We start from the raw sequence: 19,525 nt of genomic DNA, 5'->3' as shown, positions 1-19,525 counted from the left end.
AATAGTCTGCGACATATATTCAAGCCTTGATTTTCTCCTCCCACACCCCTGCAACTCACTGATAATTTCAGGCACTGAGCAAAGTTCAACCATATTGTGCCATTGTGGAAAGTGAGAATTTGACTGATGAGAGGGAGTCAATACTAGGCCACTCATTCTTCTCCTGGTTTCTAACTCATTAGTGTACTGAGATCAGGGGACACAGGAACACAACCTAGGAGGAGCATGAGGATTTTAAAAAATATGGCACTTCAATCATGTCTACCTTGTCTGTATTTCAATACATTTTGCAACTTACTACATGTGCATACTGTTACCTGGGTAAATGTACACAAAGGAATAACTTCATTTTAAACGTTATTTATACTTCTCAGGATGTAGTACATTTATTTACAACTGAACAGTTATTTTTGAAGTGCAGTTATTATTGTTTAGGCAAACACTGGAGCCAGTTTGCACAAAACAAGCTGAAGTAATATAGACCAGAATATAGGGATAACATTTCTCTGATTAGTGCTATGGGATCTTTTACATCAATGAAAAGAGATGATTTCTTGATTTAACATCTCTTTGAAAGATGACACCTTGGCCATTGCAGAATTACTGCAACACTGATGTGGTAGTTTAGGTTGTGTGTTCTATGTAGTGTTGAACCCATGGTTTTCTGGTTCAGTGACAAGATTCAGAAAGTAAGAAGCAAGGAGAAACTATTGATTTTGCCAACATCTGAATTCATTGCTCTACCACATGAAGATATTTGCAACAATGGTAGGAATATGTCTGTACAAACTGTATATGACTTCCAATCATATCACGTCAGTGATCAATTTTACAGTGTAATCTGAATTAATATGAGACTCTATCTGGATCTCAATGTTACTGTTGTCCTCAGCAAAATACTTTGGTTACATATGACAGTACCTGGTCTATATAAACTGCTGTGATCCCTCCTGAGTGACCCTGTAAAGTGTAAAGACAACAGGAGTCCTCAAGCCGAAATATCTGCAAAAGGAACAGAAGTGTAGTAAGCCATGTACTGCAATGAAGTACAATCAATTCATCCCATTTCTAGTGAAACGTTTTCTCTGTTTCTCTCTCAACAGATGCTGCCAGACCTGTTGAGCACTTCCAGCAATTTCTGATTTTATTTCAGATTTGCAGCATCTGAAGAATTTTGCTTTTGCTTCCAATTTTACTTAGTTCAAATTATCTTATTTTATCTCCATTTTATATCCTCGGCCTTTCCTAGCTACATATTGTTCCTTGGCAACACTGAATAATCATTCGGAATGGTAGGCCAAGCTCAATGGGCTGCATGGCCTACTTCTACTCTTATTTCTCATCTTCTTACGACACCATATGAAAACGGAGCATCAGCTTCCACAAAAATGGTGATGACACTCAGTTTGACCTCACCACCACTGCTCTTGATCCTTCCATTGTCCATAAATTGTCAAGACTGCTCGTCCAATATCCAATACTGGATGAGCAGAAATTTTCTCCAACTATTGTGAAGATCTTAGCCACTATGTTTGGACCCTCACACGAAATTCTCTCTGGCAACAGTCTGAAATGGAACCTTACAAGTTCCAGCCATGGTGTCATATTTGACCCAGAAATGAGCTTCCGACCCATGTATCCACACCATCGCTATATTTGCCTATTCCAACTCCACAGCATCATATGACTTTGTCCTGCCTCAGCTCATCAGCTGTTGAAACCCTCATCCATGCCTTTTGTTACTTCTAGGTTTGTCTATTCCAATAATTCATGGCTGGTTTCCCATGTTTTACCCTTCATAATCAGAGGTCATTCAAAACTCTGCTGCTTGTGCCTTAACTTGCACCAAGTCTCATTCATCAATGACAAGATTTCATGTTCCAAGACTTATAGCAAGAAACAAATTAAAAGCAACACTGACTGAACACTATTTCAATATGCAACTTAAACTCTGAATTACAGAAAAGATCCCCCGTTTAATATTTTAAACAATTAAAAATCTCCCTCCACTGTTATACTTTACTCTGTCACTTAAATAGACACACTATTCTCCCGTAATCAGTCCAAAGTTATTCTCAGCTGCTTTTTCCTTTTCCAGCCAGATAACTCCTACTCCATGAGCTGGATTTCATGGTGAGGGACAAATTGGAGATCCCTCCTTCTAGCCAAAGCTTCCAGTTTTGTTTAAATCCTCATAAATTTGGCTCCTTTAATCTGAGCAGGATCTCCCACCTGCATCCTGTGTGGTGAACAATAGAGACTTGCTGTCTCTCTCTCTCTCTCTCTCTCGGATTCTTGCAGACTGACATGCAATGGCATTACCATCACTGAATCCTCCACTATTAACTGGGGGAGGGTTACCATTGACCAGAAACTAAACTGGACCAGCCATATAAATACTGTGACTACAAAAGCAGGTCAGAGGTTGGGAATTCTGCAGAGAGTAACTCATCTCCTGACTCCTCAAAGCATGACTACCATCTACAAGGCACAAGTCAGGAGTGTGATGGAATACTCTTCACTTGCCTGGATGAGTTCAGCTCCAACAACACTCAGGAAACGAGACACCAGCCTAATCAAGCTGCCTGCTTGATTAGCACCCAATCCACTACCCTCAACATCCACTCCCTCCACCGCCAAGGTACAGTTGCAACAGTGTTCAATCTACAAGATCCACAGGAGCACATCTCCAAGGCTCCTTTGAAGGAACCTGCCAAACCCACGACCTTTATCACCTAGAAGGACAAGGGCAGCAGATACATTGGAACACCACCACCTGCAAGTTCTCCTCTAACCACACCATCCTGACTTGGAATTATATTGCCATTAATCACTGTTGTTGGGTCAAAATCCTGGAACTATGTTCTAAATAGTACCATGAGTACCTACACTACGTGGACTGCAGTGGTCCAGGAAGGTAGCTCACCACCACATTCTCAAGGACAATTAGAGATGGGCAATAAAAATGCTGGCCTAGCCAGTGACACCCACGTCCTGTGAAAGAAATTAAAAAATAAATTGCAGATCACTCACTGACATAGATATGAACATATGAATTAGAAGCAGTAGACCATTAGGCCTCTTGAGCTTGCTCTACCATTTGATAGGATCATGGCTGATCTAATTGTGGCCTCAATTCTACTCTCTTGAGTACCCCCTATACCCTTTAACTCCCTTGTTAATCAAAAATTTATCTAATTCAGCCTTAAAAATATTCAATGATCCTGTCTCCACTGCTTTCTGGGGAAGAGAATTCCAAAGACTAACTACCCTTGTAAACAGGAGACCTGTATTTTCAAACTGCCTCCCCTAGTTCGAGTCTCTCCCATAAGGGGAAACATCCTCTCAGCATCCACCCTGTCAACTTCCAGCAGGATCTTGCATGTTTCAATAAGATCACTCTCATCTCATTCTTCTAAACTCCAATGGATACAGGCCCAACTTATCCAACCTTCAACCCCTTCATCCCAGGAATCAGTCGAGCAAACCTTCTCTGAACTGCTTCTAATACAATTATATACTTTTTCAAATAAGGAAGGCAAAACTGTACACATACGAATATACAAATTAGGAGGAGTAGGCCACTCAGTCTTTCAAACCTGCTCCGCCATTCAATAAGATCATAGCTGATCTGATTATAACCTCAACCCCACATTCCTGCCTACCCTGATAACCTTTCACCCACTTGTTAATCAAGAATCTATCTAGCTCTGCCTTAAAAATATTCAGACACTGCTTCCACTGCCTTTTGAGGAAGAGAGATCCAAAGACTCACAACCCACAGAAAAAAATTCTCCTCGTCTCTATCTTAAATGAGCAACCCTTATTTTTAAACAGTGACCTCTAGTTCTAAATTCTCCCACAAGAGGAAACATACTTTCCATATCCACCCTGTCAAGACCCCTCAGGATCTTAAAGGTTTTGATCAAGTCACCTCTTACTCTTCTAAACTCCAGTGGATACAAGCCTAACCTGTCCAATCTATCCTCATAAGACAACCCACCCATTCCTAGTATTAGTCTGGTAAAACTTCTCTGAACTGCTTCTAATGCATTTATATCTTTCCTTAAATATGGAGACCAATACTGTACTCCAGATGTGGTCTCACCAGTGCCCTGTACAATTGAAGCATAATCTCCCTACTTTTGTAATCAATTCCCCTCAAAATAAACAATAACATTTTATTAGCTTTCCTAATTACTTGCTGTACCCGCAAACTAGCCTTTTGTGATTCATGCATCAGGGCACCCAGATTCCTCTCAATCTCAGAGCTCTGCAATCTCTCACCATTCAGATAATATGCTTTTTTTTCATTCTTCCTGCCAAAATGGACAATTTCATATTTGCCCATATTATACTCCATTTACCAAATCTTTACCTACTCACTTAACTTATCTATGTAACTTTGTAGCCTCCTTATGACCTCTTCACAACTTACTTTCCTACATATCTTTGCGTTGTCAGCAAATTTAGCAACCATACTTTTGGACCCTTCATCTAAGTTATTTATATAAATTGTAAAAAGTTGAGGCCCCAGCACTGATCCCTGTAGTACACCACTCATTACATTCTGCCAACTAGAAAAAGGCCCATTTATGCTAACTCTCTGTTTCCTGTTAGCTAGCTAATCTTCAATCTATGCCAATATGTTACCCCCTACACCATGAGCTTTTATTTGCTGCAATAACCTTTGATGACCTTATCAAATGCCTTCTGGAAATTTAAGTACAATACATCCACCTTTACCCACAGCACATGTTACTACTTTAAAGAACTCAAATACGTTGGCTAAACATGATTTCCCCCTCTCAAAACCATGTTGACTCTGTCTGATTATCTTGAATTTATCTAAATGCCCTGCTACAAAGACTTTAATAATAGCTTCTAACATTTTCTCTATGACAGATGTTAAGCTAACTGGCCTGTAGTTTCCTCTTTCTGCCTCTCTCCCTTTTGAATAAAATAGTTACATTCACTATATCCCCTTACTTTCCATTATTAATTCTCCAGACTCACTTTCTATCGGACCAATGCTCACTTTGTTAACTCTTTTCTTTTTCAAACATCTATAGAAACTCTTACTATCCATCATTACATTTCTAGCTAGCTTTCTCTTGTCCTCTAATTTTTCCCTCCTTATTAATCTTTTTGTCATTCTTTGCTGTTCTTTATATTCTTCTGGCTTGCCACCCATCTTTGTGCAATTATATGCTTTTTCTTTAAGTTTGATACTGTCTTTAACTTTTTTCGTTAACCATGGATGGTGGACGCTCCCCTTGGAATTTATCTTTCTCATTGGAATGTAAATATTGTGTGTATTCTGAAATATCCCTTTAAATGTTTGCCACTGCATCTCTGTTAACCTATCCCTTAACCCCATTTACCAGTTCACTTTAGCTTTCATGCCATCATAATTGCCATTATTTAAGTTCAAAATACTAGTCTTGTATCCACTCTTCTCCCCTCAAACTGAATGCAAAATTAAATCATATTATGACCACTGCTACCTAGGGGTGCCTTCAATATGAGGTTATCAATTAGTCCTACCTTGTTGCACAATACCAGTATAGCCTGTTCTCTGGCTGGCTCTTGGACATGCCGTTCTAAGAACTTATCCCAAAAACATTCCATGAACGCCTCATCTAAGCTACCTTTGCCCATCTGATTCTTCCAATCCATAGGTAAGTTAAAATCCTCCATGATTATCACTGTATCTTTCTGACAAGCTCCCATTATCTCTTCCTTTATACTCTCATTCTACTGTGTAGTTACAATTAGGGGGCCTGTACACCATTCCCACAAATGACTTCTTGTCTTTATCATTTTTCATCTCAACCCAAACTGCTTCTATATCCTGGTTTCCTGAACTTAGGTCATCCCTCTCTAATGTGCTAATACCATCATTAATTAAGAGCCAACCTTCCACTTTTTCCTAACTTCCTATCATTCCTAAATGTCACGCACCTTTCAATATTCAGGTCCCAATCTATGTCATCCTGTAGCTATGTCTCTGCAATGGCTATCAGATCATACTTATTTATTTCTATTTGTGCTATCAGTTCATCTGTTTTGTTTCAAATGCTACATGTGTTTAGTTACCAAACCTTTAGTTTTGCCCTTTTATCATTTTTGTAGCTTCTAACCTTATCCGCTGATTTACTCTTAGATTTGTACTCTCTGTCCCTTCCTGTCTCAGTCTGTTTACCATTTCCATATTAGTAGCTTTCTTTCTTGCCTCGTCCCTACTCTTTTGTTTACCACATCTTCCCAAAATTGATCTCTTGCCCAATATTATAGTGTACTCCAGAACACAGTATTCCAGATGTGGTCTCACCAATGCCCTATACAACTGGAGCAAAACATCCCTACCTTTATATTCAATTCTCCTTACAATAAACAACAACATTCTATTTGCCTTCCTAATCATTTGTACCAGCATACTAACTTTCTGTGCTTCATGTACAGATCCCTCTGTACTGCAGATTTCTGCAATCTTTCTCCATTTAAATAATGTACAGCTTTTCTATTCTTCCTGCCAAAATGGACAAGTTCACATTTTCCCCACATTATACTCCATATGTCAAATTTGTGCCCACTCACTTAACCTGTCAACACCCCTTTGCAGACCCATTCATAACTCTCCCACCTATCCTTGTGTCATCATCAAATTTAGCACCTATACATTCCTTTATCCAAGTCATTGATATAGAATATAAATAGTTGAGGCCCCAGCACTGGTCCCTGTGGCACTCCACTAGTTCCTACTTGCCAATTCAAAAATGACCCATTTATTCCTAACTTCTGCTTCCTGTTAGCTAACCACATGTCATTTCTTGTGCAAAGGTGGAGGCAGCAGGAAAGAACTAGAATAGAACAAGCATGTCTGCATGTTTTAACCTCTGTAGTGACATTGTGGGAAGGGTCACTGCAGGCACCACGGCGACTAGCGAGACTGGAGGATTAGTGAGGAGGTTATCTGCATACCTAATTGTCCTTTCCACTTCTCTTTCCAAAATCTCTTCTGACTCACAAGCTGCAGAAAGTATAAGCCTCACTTCTTAAGGATAAAAGCAAAATACTGCAGATGCTGGAAATCTGAAACAAAAATAAAAATAGCTGGAAAAACTCAGCAGGTCTGACAGCATCTGCGGAGAGGAATACAGTTAACGTTTCGAATCCGTATGACACTTCATCAGAACTGAGGAAATATAGAAATGAGGTGAAATATAAGCTGGTTGAGGGGGGTGGGACAGGTAGAGCTGAATAGAGGGCCAGTGATAGGTGGAGGAAAAGAAGGGATTGCCAAAGATGTCATAGACAAAAGGACAAAGGGGTGTTGACGGTGGTGCTATTAGCTAAGAAATGTGCTAATGGTGACATGAAGGGTAGAAAGCAGGAGGAGCAAGTGACAGATGGCCCTAGTGGGGGTGGGGGGGAGGGATCGAAATAGGCTAAAAGGTGGAGATGAAACAATGGATGGAAATACATTTAAAAATAATGGATATAGGTGAGAAAAGAAAAATATATTAAAAAATATAAATTATTGGAAAAGGGGGGATCGGAAAGGGGGTGGGGATGGGGGAGAGAGTTCATGGTCTGAAGTTGTTGAACTCAATGTCCGGCAGGCTGTAAAATGCCTAGTCGGAAAATGAGGTGCAGTTCCTCCAGTTTGCGTTGAGCTTCACTGGAACATTGCAGCAGGCCAAGGATAGACATGTGGGCATGAGAGCAGGGTGGTGTGTTGAAATGGCAAGCGACAGGGAGGTCTGGGTCATGCTTGCGGACAGACCGAAGGTGTTCCACAAAGTGGTCCCACAGTCTGCGTTTAGTCTCTCTAATGTACAGGAGACCACATTGGGAGCAGCGAATGCAGTAGACTAAATTGAGGGAAGTGCAAGTGAAATGCTGCTTCACTTGAAAGGAGTGTTTGGGCCCTTGGACGGTGAGGAGGAGGGAAGTAAAAGGGCAGGTGTTGCACCTCCTACGGTTGCATGGGAAGGTTAGTGGGAGGGGATTGAGATGTAGGGGGTGATCGAGGAGTGGACCAGGGTGTCCCGGAGGGAACAATCCCTGTGGAGTGTCCCAAGGGGGTTAAGGGAAGATGTGTTTGGTGGTGGCATCATGCTGGAGTTGGCGGAAAGGGCGGAGGATGATCCTTTGAATGCGGAGGCTGGTGGGGTGATAAGTGAGGACAAGGGGGACCCTATCATGGTTCTGGGAGGGAGACGAAGGTGTGAGGGCAGATGCACAGGAGATGGGCCAGACACGGTTGAGTGCCCTGTCAACCACCGTGGGTGGAAAACCTCGGTTAAGGAAGAAGGAAGGCATGTCAGAGGAACTGTTTTGGAAAGTGGCATCATCAGAACAGATGTGATGGAGGTGAAGGAACTGAGAGAATGGGATGGAGTCCTTACAGGAAGCGGGATGTGAGGAGCTGTAGTCGAGATTGCTGTGGGAGTCGGTAGGCTTGTAATGAATATTGGTGGACAGTCTATCACCAGAAATTGAGACAGAGAGGTCAAGGAAGGGAAGGGAAGAGTGAATGATGGACCATGTGAAAATGATGGAGGGGTGGAAATTGGAAGCAAAATGAATTAATTTTTCCAGGTCCAGACAAGAGCATGAAGCGGCACCGAAGCAGTCATCGATGTACCGGAGAAAGAGTTGTGGACAAGGGGGGAGAGAATGGAGTCAAGGAGTTTAGTCTCTTCTCACCTAGATCCATGATTCCTCTGATGCCCTACATCATATCAACAATTTCCAGTTCCCTGGCCCCAACCGCGTCCTCTTCACCATGGACGTCCAATCCCTCTACACCTCCATCCCCCATCAGGATGATCTGAGAGCTCTCTGCTTCTTCCTCGAACAGAGGGCCAAACAATCCCCATCCACCACTACTCTCCTCCGTCTGGCTGAACTTGTTCTCTCACTGAACAATTTCTCCTTAAACTCCTCTCACTTTCTCCAAATAAAAGGTGTGGCTATGGGTACCCGCATGGGTCCCAATTATGCCTGTCTCTTTATGGGGTATGTGGAACATTACTTGTTCCAAGTCCTACTCAGGCCCCCTCCCACAACTCTTTCTCCGGTACATCGATGACTGCTTCGGTGCCGCTACATGCTCTCGTCTGGACCTGGAAAAATTTATTCATTTTGCTTCCAATTTCCACCCCTCCATCATTTTCACATGGTCCATCACAGACTCTTCCCTTCCCTTCCTTGACCTCTCTGTCTCAATTTCTGGTGAAAGACTGTCCACCAATATTCATTACAAGCCTACCGACTCGCACAGCTATCTCCACTACAGCTCCTCACACCCCGCTTTCTGTAAGGACCCCATCCCATTCCCTCAGTTCCTTTGCCTCCATCGCATCTGTTCTGATGATGCCACTTTTCAAAACAGTTCCTCTGACATGTCTTCCTTCTTCCTTAACTGAGGTTTTACACTCACGGTGGTTAACAGGGCCTTCGACCGTGTCTGGCCCATCTCCGCGCATCCGCCCTCACACCTTCCTCTCCCCCCAAGAACCATGATAGGGTCCCCTTATCACCTCACCAGCCTCCGCAATGTTCCAGTGAAGCTCAACGCAAACTGGAGGAACTGCACCTCATCTTCCGACTAAGCACTTTACAGCCTGCCGGACTTAACACTGAGTTCAAAAACTTGAGACCATGAACTCTCTCCTCCATCCCCACCCCCTTTCCGATCCCCCTTTTTCCAATAATTTATATCTTTTAATATATTTTTCTTTTTCCACTTATTTCCATTATTTTAAAATGTATTTCCATCCATTGTTTCATCTCCACCTTTTAGCCTATTTCGATCCCTTCCCCCCACCCCCACTAGGGCCATCTGTCACTTGCTCGTCCTGCTTTCTACCCTTCATGTCACCATTAACACATTTCTTAGCTAATAGCACCACCGTCAACACCCCTTTGTCCTTTTGTCTATGACATCTTTGGCAATTTCTTCTTTGCCTCCACCTATCACTGGCCCTCTATTCAGCTCTACCTGTCCCACCCCCCTCAACCAGCTTATATTTCACATTATTTCTATATTTCCTCAGTTCTGATGAAGAGTCATACGGATTCGAAACGTTAACTGTATTCCTCTCCGCAGATGCTGTCAGACCAGCTGAGTTTTTCCAGCTATTTTTATTTTAGGATCACCTCTTACTTTGGCCTCTCCTCTCACCATAAACCAACCCTTGGTCCTTTTTCATTTTATACACTCAAGAACTGGAACCTTCCTGGTCAAAGACCAAAACACATGGGAGCAGAAGTAGGCCATTCAGCCCATCAAGTCTGCTCCGCCATTCAATGAGACCATGGCTGATCTGATAGTCCTCAACTCCACTTTCCTGCTTTTTCCCAAAGCCCTTGATTCCCTTAGTGATTAAAAATCTGTCTATCTCAACCTTGAATATACTCAATGACCCAGTCTCTACAGCCTTCTGAGATAAAGAATTCCACAGATTCACCACCCTTGGAGAAGAAATTTCGCTTCATCTCTGCCTTAAATGAACGACCCCTTACTCTGAGATTATGCCCTCTGGTCCTAAACTCTTCCACAAGGGGAAACAACCTCTTAGCATTCACCCTGTCAAGTCCCCTAAGAATCTTATATGTTTCGATTAGGTCGCCTCTCATTCTTCTAAACTCCAATGAGTACAGGCCCAACCTACTCAACCTCTCCTCATGAGAAAATCCCTCCATACCCGGGATCAACCTAGTGAACCTTCTCTGGACTGCCTCCAATGCGGTATATCTTTTTTTAGATAAAGGGGCCAAAACTGTTCACAGTATTCTAGGTGTGGTCTAACTAGTGTCTTGTATAGTTTTAGCAAGACTTCCCTATTTTTATACTCCATTCCCTTTGAAATAAAGGCCAGCATTCTATATGCCTTCCCTATTACTTGCTGAACTTTTATGCTAGCTTTTTGTGATTCATGCATGAGGACCCCCAAATTCCTCTGTGCTGCAGCTTTCTGCAGTCTTTCTCTATTTAAATAATATTCAGCTCCTCTATTCTTCCTGCCAAAGTACATAACCTCACATTTTCCCACATTATATTCCATCTGCTAAGTTTTTGTCCACTCATTTAACCCTGTCTAAATCCCTCTCTTGACTCTTTGTGTCATTCTTACCACTTGCCTTCCCACCTATTTTTTTGTCAACCGCAAACTTGGCGATAGCACATTCATTTCCCTCACCCAAGTCATTAATATATATTATAAATAATTGAGGCCCCAGCACTGATCCCTGTGTCAATCCACTTGTTATAGGTTGCCATCCTGAAAATGCCTTCCTTATCCCAACTCTGCCTTCTATTAATTAGCCAGTCCTCTATCCATGCTAATATACTACCCCCAACACCATGGGCTCTTATCTTATAAAGTAGCCTTATGTGCGGTACCTTTTGGAAATCCAAATATACTACATCCACTGGTTCCCTTTTATCTATCCTGCTTGTTACCTCCTCAAAGAATTCTCATAAATTTGTCAGGCATGATTTCCCCTTCATGAAGCCATGCTGACTCTGCTTAATTAGATTATGCATTTCTAACTGTTCTGCTATTACATCCTTTATAATAGACTCAACATTTTCCCAATGACGGATGTTAAGTTAACCGGCCTAAACTTACCTGCTTTTTGTCTCCCCCTCTTTTTGAATAAGGGTGTTACAATGGCAGTTTTCTAATCCTCTGAGACTTTTCTGGAATCTAAGGATTCTTGGAAGATTACCACCAATGCATCCACTATCTCTGTAGCTATTTCCTTTAATATCCTAGGATGCAACCCATCAGGTCCAGGAGACTTATCGGGCTTTAGCGCCATCAGTTTCCCTAATACTTTTTCTCTAGTGATAGTAGCTGTACTGTAGGACAGAGAATACATCAGGAGATAATGGGGGCATGTAAAAAAGGCAGTACATTAATCATGGGTGACTTTAATCTTCATTAGATTGGGAAAATCAAACTGGCAGAGGAAGCTACGAGCAAGAGTTCATGGAATGTATTCGAGAGAGTTTCCTAGAACAATATGTTGTGGATCCAACCAGGGACCAGGCTGTTTTGAACCTGGTAGTGTGTAATGAGGCAGGTTTAAGAAATTATCTCAGAGTAAAAGATCCCCTAGTGGTGCCTTTGCAAGATCCTCCAAATCTGTAAGAAAGGTGTTCTAATAAGCAGCCTCCTCTCCCAAGCCAACATATGTTAGGAACTAGAGATAGCTCTAAGTAATTTATAATTTGTGGGTGTTAGAAAGAAGGTATAGCTTTAAGTTTAATTTATATTTTTCTTAATTTGTGTGTTGAGAAAGGCAAATCTTAGAGGGCAGCCCTGGTCTCTAAGAAGCCATCCTCTGAGTCTTTTAGAGGCGCGAAGACCTGTGAGATGTGAGTAGCATGTTATGAAGGCATGATGGCAGCTTCCAAGATACCTTGTACAGATCTGCATGAAAACCATCCAGTGGTCACATAGCAAGTGAATACTGATGGAGTGGAATTCCTTTTGATTGACAAATACTGCTGGTTTCCTCCATGGATCACCACCTTGATGTGATAGAGAGGCTTGTGTGCCCTGACAATCCCATGAGTGATGCCGTCGGGAGCTCCTTGCTCCTCATATGGCCACCCATGGTGCAAAGGTTGGGGGGGATGAGCCAAAGTGTGGTTCAAAATCCTGCGGTTCAAAAGGACCTCAATGTCAGAACAGGTGAAAGATGACTGCATCTCACAGGCTGCGAAAGCAGAAGGTGGCTGCAGCGGCAAGGTGGTCCCAGTCATCGTGGTTTAACGCGTCACCGAAATCTGACCACCAATGTATCAAGATGGTGTGGACAATGACAGTGCCCCAAGGTCCCCGTGTTAAAAAGTCCTGCATGGGCTTTTACCAGGATCCATTTGCCAAGTCCTGTGGCAATGGAGAATGGGCTATGAACCTGGGAGTCTCTAGTCAAGAATCTGCACACAGGCGACAGATTAATGAAGGTCTTTAGAAAGGTGTCCTTGGGATGCAGTACCTGTGACTCAGCAGTCCTCTTCAGAATGCCTTCTGCTCACCCCAAATGGGTAGGAGTCTAGAAAAGGTGCCCTAAAAATAGATTGTCCCACCTTGTCCTGGCTGGGTCATCCTGCAGAATCACCATCTTTGTGGTCAAAGGAGGAAAACTTTAAATTTTGCAACTTGGAATGTTACAAATGTATAATCTCAAGAGAGACCATCCAGAAAGAAGAACTGCAATCACGTGAGCTGTCAAGACTCCAAACTGCTATCGCGACCCTCAGCGAGACCAGCCTCCCTGTGCAGGAGCAGCTGAAGGAACAAGCACGGGGATACACCTTCTACTGGAAAGGCTAGCAGCAACTCTCATGCCCATGGAGTCGGTTTTTCCATTGGAATAGGATCTTGGATGCACTGCCAGAATTCCCCAATTGTATAAATGAAAGGCTCATGACATTTCACCTACAGCTCAGCTGTAATCAATATGCTACCATCATCAGTGCTTATGCCCCAACCCTTGGCTCCGATGAAGAGGTTTATGATAAAATTTTATTCTGGCCTTGATGAAGTCCTCCCTGCCATCCCAAAAGAAGAAAAACTAATCCTTCTGGGCGACTTCAAACCCTTTTTTGCCATGACTCCGATTTCTGGAGAGGAACCATTGGTTTTTCCTGTTTTTCCCAATGCAAATGGTGTCCTGCTGCTGACAAAGTGTGCTCAGCATGGTCTCATTATAACAAACACCCTCTTCTGCCAGAAGGACAAATACAAAACTACATGAAGACATCCTAGATCAAAGCACTGGAATCTCCTGGATTATGTCACTGTTTGAGTCAAAGATCTAAGTGATGACTGTACCACTCAATCCATGTGGGGGACTGATACCTACTGGACAGGTCATGACTTGTTCAATCGGTGACGAATATCTACCTAGCACCAAGCCATCACAAGACTCAGAAGCCCATCAGGAAGTAGATCAATGTCTCAGCCAAAAAGCAGCTTGACCAAAGAGAGGAATTCCAAGTGTAGCTCACAACCAAAATCTTCACACATCCAATTCAATCTTAGAACAATGAGATCAAATAAAATCAGCTGTACTAGACTCCTATGCTTAGACCATTGGGTTCGAGCATCGTCTTCACCAGGACTGGTTGGATGAAAACAATGCCGAAATATGTGACTTCCTAGAACAAAAATGAGCAGCCTGCATTGCTTGGCAGAACAACCCAAGGTCGCAAATCGAGAAGGTAGCATTCTAAAGCTCAAGACGGTCACCCAAAGAGAAGCCCAGAAGATAAAGGGCATGTGGTGGGAAGAGAAAGCCCAAGTGATCCAACAATATGCTGATCATCATGACATACAAAGCTTTTTTGATCCAAGGGCCATCTATAGACCAAAGTCAAATGGACAAAATTTCTTTGCTCACAGGATGGTGTTTCTCTTCTTAAGGATGATAATACTATCTGTCAATGCTGGAAAGAACATTTTCAACAACTCAACCATGAATCCACAGTTGACACTCTCTAGACTATCCCCCAATACCTTGTGGTAGAATCCATGGGTGAACCACCATCGATGCGAGAGCTGCAACAAGCAATCAAACGGATGAAAAAAAGACAAAGCCTGTGGCCTCAATGGTATTCCAGCTGAGGTCTTCAAAGCTGGTGGGTTTTTGCTCACATCAAGTACCCATGCACTCATCCTACATATTTGGAAGGAAAAAGAACTCCCTCCTGACTTCAGGAATGGAACAGTTGTAACTATCAAAAGAGGGATATAAATAATGCTGTGGAAGCGATCGAGGTATTTCCCTCTGGTCATAGCAAGGAAAATCTTGACATGCATTCTCCTGAATCGCCTACTTCCTGTGCCTGAAGAAATCCTCCCAGAGACACAGTGTGGTTTTAGACCTTGCAAGGGAACCTCTGACATGGTCTTTGTTGCCAGGCAAGTCCAAGAAAAATGTCAAGAACAACACCACTAACTCTTTTTTTCATTCATCGACCTGACCAAAGCATTTGTAAATCGCGAGGCTCTGTGGATTGTGCTCCAAAGATTTAGATGTCCAAGAAACTTCATCACAATCCTGCAGCTGTTTTATGATGATAGGACTACAAATCTCGAGTGGGAGATCTGAAACATGTGCCTTCAAAGTTCAAAACATGGTCAAACAAGGCTGTGTGATAGCCCCTGTACTATTGACCATCTACCTGACAGTGGCTATTCATCTCATCAAAGATCAACTGCCCTCTGGTGTTAGTATTAAATAGCGTCTAGATGGAAAACTCTTTAACCTCAGTCGCCTCCATGCCAAAACTAAACTGACCACCATAGACATACATGATCTACAGTTTGCAGATGACTGCAGTGTCATCGCCTACTCTGCACCAGGTTTGCAAGCTACTCTTGTTCTCTTCAATTCTGCACGTAAGAAACTTGGTCTGTTCTTGAATGTTGCCAAAACAAAAAAAAAAGTCATAAAATAATCCACACTTGGTCAGCCAAATATTCCACCTTTCATATATTAGAGGGGAGACTCTGGAATACGTTGGGCACTTCTCATACCTTGGCACAAACGCTAGTGTCCTTCTTGAAGCCACTTCCACAAGTATTCAGGCAAAACTCCTGCAAAATTAACTTTGATTGTCTGGACACTGTGTCCGGATGGTTGAAAAGCATCTCCCCCACCAGATCTTGTTTTCTCAACTCTCAAGTGGCCAGCATTCCAGAGGAGGGCAAAAAATAAATGTTTCAAAGATATTCTGAAACTCCCCATGAAGTGCAGCAGCATTGACAGTAATAACTGGGAGAAGCTTGCGACCAATTGTTCAAAATGGTGACAATGTGTTTATCAAGCTGCAGAATGCTTTGAGTTGCAACATCATAACGATGAGTCACAGCAGCGACAGAGAAGAAAAGGAAGGGAAGCAAATACTGCACTCCAGATCCCACTACCTTGTGGATCATCCTGTCCCATGTACTCAAAGATCTGTGGGTCAAGAATTGCCTGTTCAGTCACATGAAAACCCATGGGAAAGACTTGCGATCCTGAGTGGACATTATTTTCGAAGCGAGGGACAGCTTCCCTCGACAACTGATGGTTGATCTGAAGGTGCCTTGATTGCCACATGTATACAGTCTATGACTCCCTGGGCTTGTGGGAATCAAGCCACTGAAGCAAATCTGAGGACCCTCTAATTATGACTGGGCTCATCAGTGGCAAAGTGAATGTAATTGGTGGCCCTGGCAAACATAGCATCGGTCACCTGGGAGATGCAATTGTGAAATCCTGGAAATATCATCAGGAAGGATCCAACGGTGAAGAAATCCAGGCTGGTGGTCACTTTGACAGCTACTGGCAATACACACCTAACTGGACCACTTGGAAGGAGGTTTTGGTTCCAGGAGGCTGTAGCTGCCAGCAATAACCTGCTGTCAAAGTCTGAGCCACTGCTGCTCAGTCATGCTGAGGAATATGATCCCCTGCCTGTATAACCTGCACTGGTGTTTTCATATCATTCAAGCAGGAGCTTTGTTGTCACCCCATCTATCTATCCTATGGAGTGACAGGCATCTGAGCAGAAAGCAGCAATTGCTGCTTCAGGTGATGTTATTGATGCCGCTTTTCCAGTTCCTCATCAGTGGTCCAAGGGAGAGCTGCACAAGCTGATCCCATGCAGCAATTAAAGCAGGGAAGCGCAGATTAAGTTATGCCCAAGATTGCAGAACTATCCTCCAAAACTAAAGCACTGCAAACACATCCTCAGAACAAGTTTTGTGAGCAAAAGCCTTTCACCTTGACAAGGAAGTTGTTGTCCCGTTTCTATATTTAAAGGTTTTCTAGTCATTCACAGAGCATTCAATCCCCACTGTGCTCTTGCCTTGTTGATCTTAGCAAGTTTCAGACAGCTCAACAAACACATGCATTGGCTTTTAGGGCTAGAATGTAGTGTTAAATGTGTTTTTAATAGCCTTTTAGATATAGTTGATGTTTAAGTATGAGACTTGAAACCCCCACTGGGGGTTCCCACATGCCTCAAAATGTCAGTGGCTAAATGTTGAAATGAGTGGGATCATGTCACGTCGGTATTTCTGATACTTTAACCCCATGCACACACCAGAACCCACACCCTACCCTGCAGGTTGAAATTCTGCCAGAGTGTTTATTTGGATCTGAACTTCAATTGCTAGTGTGTAAGGTTGAAGGCACCTCGATTTCACAAACTCCAATACTTAACTGTGAGGTGGGCAGGAGGTAACATGAACCTCTTACTAGCAAAACAATATGGAACACAACACACCATAAAATGTGCAAGTATCATCTGCCTAACTATAATATGGATGTTGACCATTCACAGTCAAGTTACTAGTTGGAGGTTAAGATCTTCAGCAGCATCTGCTTATCTTTGCACTCCAGTCAAAATTGGCACTAAACCCTGGATAGGCAAGGGCAAATTCTCATATTCTGCCTCCAGATAATGTCCCATTCTCAGGATTTCCTTGTTAGTGATATAATGGACTTCAGCATAGAGAAAGGGCTTTCATCGGACAACCCGGCATCTTCAGGTTCTAGACATCCAGTTAAGTCAAGAAGTGCACTTTTTTTTCGACAAGGCAGAACATTTCAGAAATTCACATGCTGATTGACCAGCTGTGTAAGAAAAAAAAGGTTGATATTTCTGATGAGTCTCTTCATTCGAACTGGCACTCAGAAGATTAACCTTTTCTTTCTCCATGATATTGACAGATTACATTTCTTTTTATCTACATTTCTTAATTTAAATTACCAACCAGATCACAAAAAATACAAAGGCAAAATACTGTGGATGCTAGAAATCTGAAATAAAAACAGAAATGTTGAAAATAAAATACTCAGGGGATCAGACAGCATCTGTGGAGAAAGAATCAGAGTTAATGTTTCAGGCTGATGGCCATTGATTGGAATTGTTTACTGTTCACAAGACATGTTTGGATAGAGGCGTCCCTTCAGCTTATTTGATCACATCCTCCCAGCTTGCCAACTCTGCTGTCTCCACATTGTGCCTTTTAATGTTGATCTGAATGGGCAGACAAGACTGTTATCATAGCACACGGCAACTCACAACACAGCACTTCTTCAGTGCTACAGAAGGATGTCAGCCCAAATAATGTACACCAGTCCTGTAAATAAAAACCTTCACCCAAATATGATAGTATCACTAAGCTAACAATATCATTTTAAATGTAATTAAATTATACTCACTCTCAGTGTGTGGTCTTGACTCCCTGTGACCACTCTGCCAGCAGCTGCTTTCAGAACTGTGATGGGCTTTTGGTGTGCACAAGGAACCATGTGGGTTAATTGACAAACTATGATATCATCATTGTTGAAGACTGGTGATGACGGGATGGTGGACCTGTTGGGTGTTCCTGAACATGAAGCCAGACTACAGAGTCAGAGTTCCAAGTATGGAACAAGTGATTTAACAACTTGCATGTACATAGCAACTTTAACACAGAAACATATCTCAAATTCCTTTTCAAACCAGTTGGACGGAGATTTTATACATCGAGCAGCAGTTTAACCATAATATTGGAAGAAATGGTCAAAGGCACATTTGAAAGATAGGTTTAATGAGGCTTTTAAAAGTATAGAGAGACATGCAAGGCGTAGAAATTTATAAAGGGGATCCCACATAATAGCAAAATAATGACTGATGTCTCTGCCACCATTCACAGAACTGGAGATTGGAAGGACACACAGGAGAACAGGCTTGTAAAAGAGAGTGTGCCAGTGGGATACAGAGTTGGAGGAGACTTCAAGGAAACCAGTGTTCACTGGGTTTTTTAAACAATTTTAATCATTTTTTAAAGGTTTCATTTAATTGCTAATCAGGCTTATATGCTTTAAGATGCAGATTTTGTGTTGATAGCTATTTAGAACACTGATTTAAGAAATGCTGAGAGAACTTCTAAGGAATGTGATTTTGAAAGTGTGTTACATGTCAATGTGTTGTTGGCAGCATATAGTAAATAGGAATAATCGGTCCATTTTTTTCCTAATCATCGGCCAGGTATCACCTAGTTTTATGCTTTATCTGATGGCAACATACTCAGGATGTGCACACAGCCAACAGCTAACACTGGAAAATAGTATCTTGGAAAAGATACAGAGCCATGCTAACTTCAGGAGAAGAGGATCAGGAACAGGAGAGAAATATCCATTTCAAATAAATTCTTTGACCTACCTCGGTACTGCAGCTGGTTAAAGGTTTTATCGGTGTCTAGACGATAGAAATCTAAGGAGCCATTCAATCTTGCAGCAACAATTCTGTAAGAGAAAGCCGTGTTACATTATTGAACACAAATATCTTAAGTATGTATATACGCATAGTAATTACCATGTTCTGGTTCGGTAACATCAATTATATGTCTGCATAGTGGCCCATCTGATTCAATGATAATTATACCACTTATTTCCATCCCACCCCAGTTTATGGCGCAATGTAACTATCATAGCTGTGTTAACAGGGTTGGTGAGG

At 42.3% G+C, this 19,525-nt stretch overlaps 1 protein-coding gene across 1 annotated transcript in view; it reads right to left on the bottom strand.

Moving 5' to 3' along the window:
* Positions 1-19,525, bottom strand: part of scap (SREBF chaperone) — a 171,160-nt gene that overhangs the window by 5,361 nt on the left and 146,274 nt on the right. Inside the window, exons 19-21 of the mRNA XM_078540912.1 lie at positions 19,232-19,314; positions 18,247-18,413; positions 922-1,002 (exon numbers count right to left, since the gene is read on the bottom strand). Of these exons, the coding sequence (XP_078397038.1) occupies positions 922-1,002; positions 18,247-18,413; positions 19,232-19,314 (331 nt within the window). The remainder of the gene's footprint in view (positions 1-921; positions 1,003-18,246; positions 18,414-19,231; positions 19,315-19,525) is intronic.

The sequence above is a fragment of the Cetorhinus maximus genome, chromosome 4 (genome assembly GCF_964194155.1).
Source record: "Cetorhinus maximus chromosome 4, sCetMax3.hap1.1, whole genome shotgun sequence".
Lineage (NCBI taxonomy): Eukaryota > Metazoa > Chordata > Chondrichthyes > Lamniformes > Cetorhinidae > Cetorhinus > Cetorhinus maximus.
This window is presented reverse-complemented; position numbering and strand designations above follow the sequence as displayed.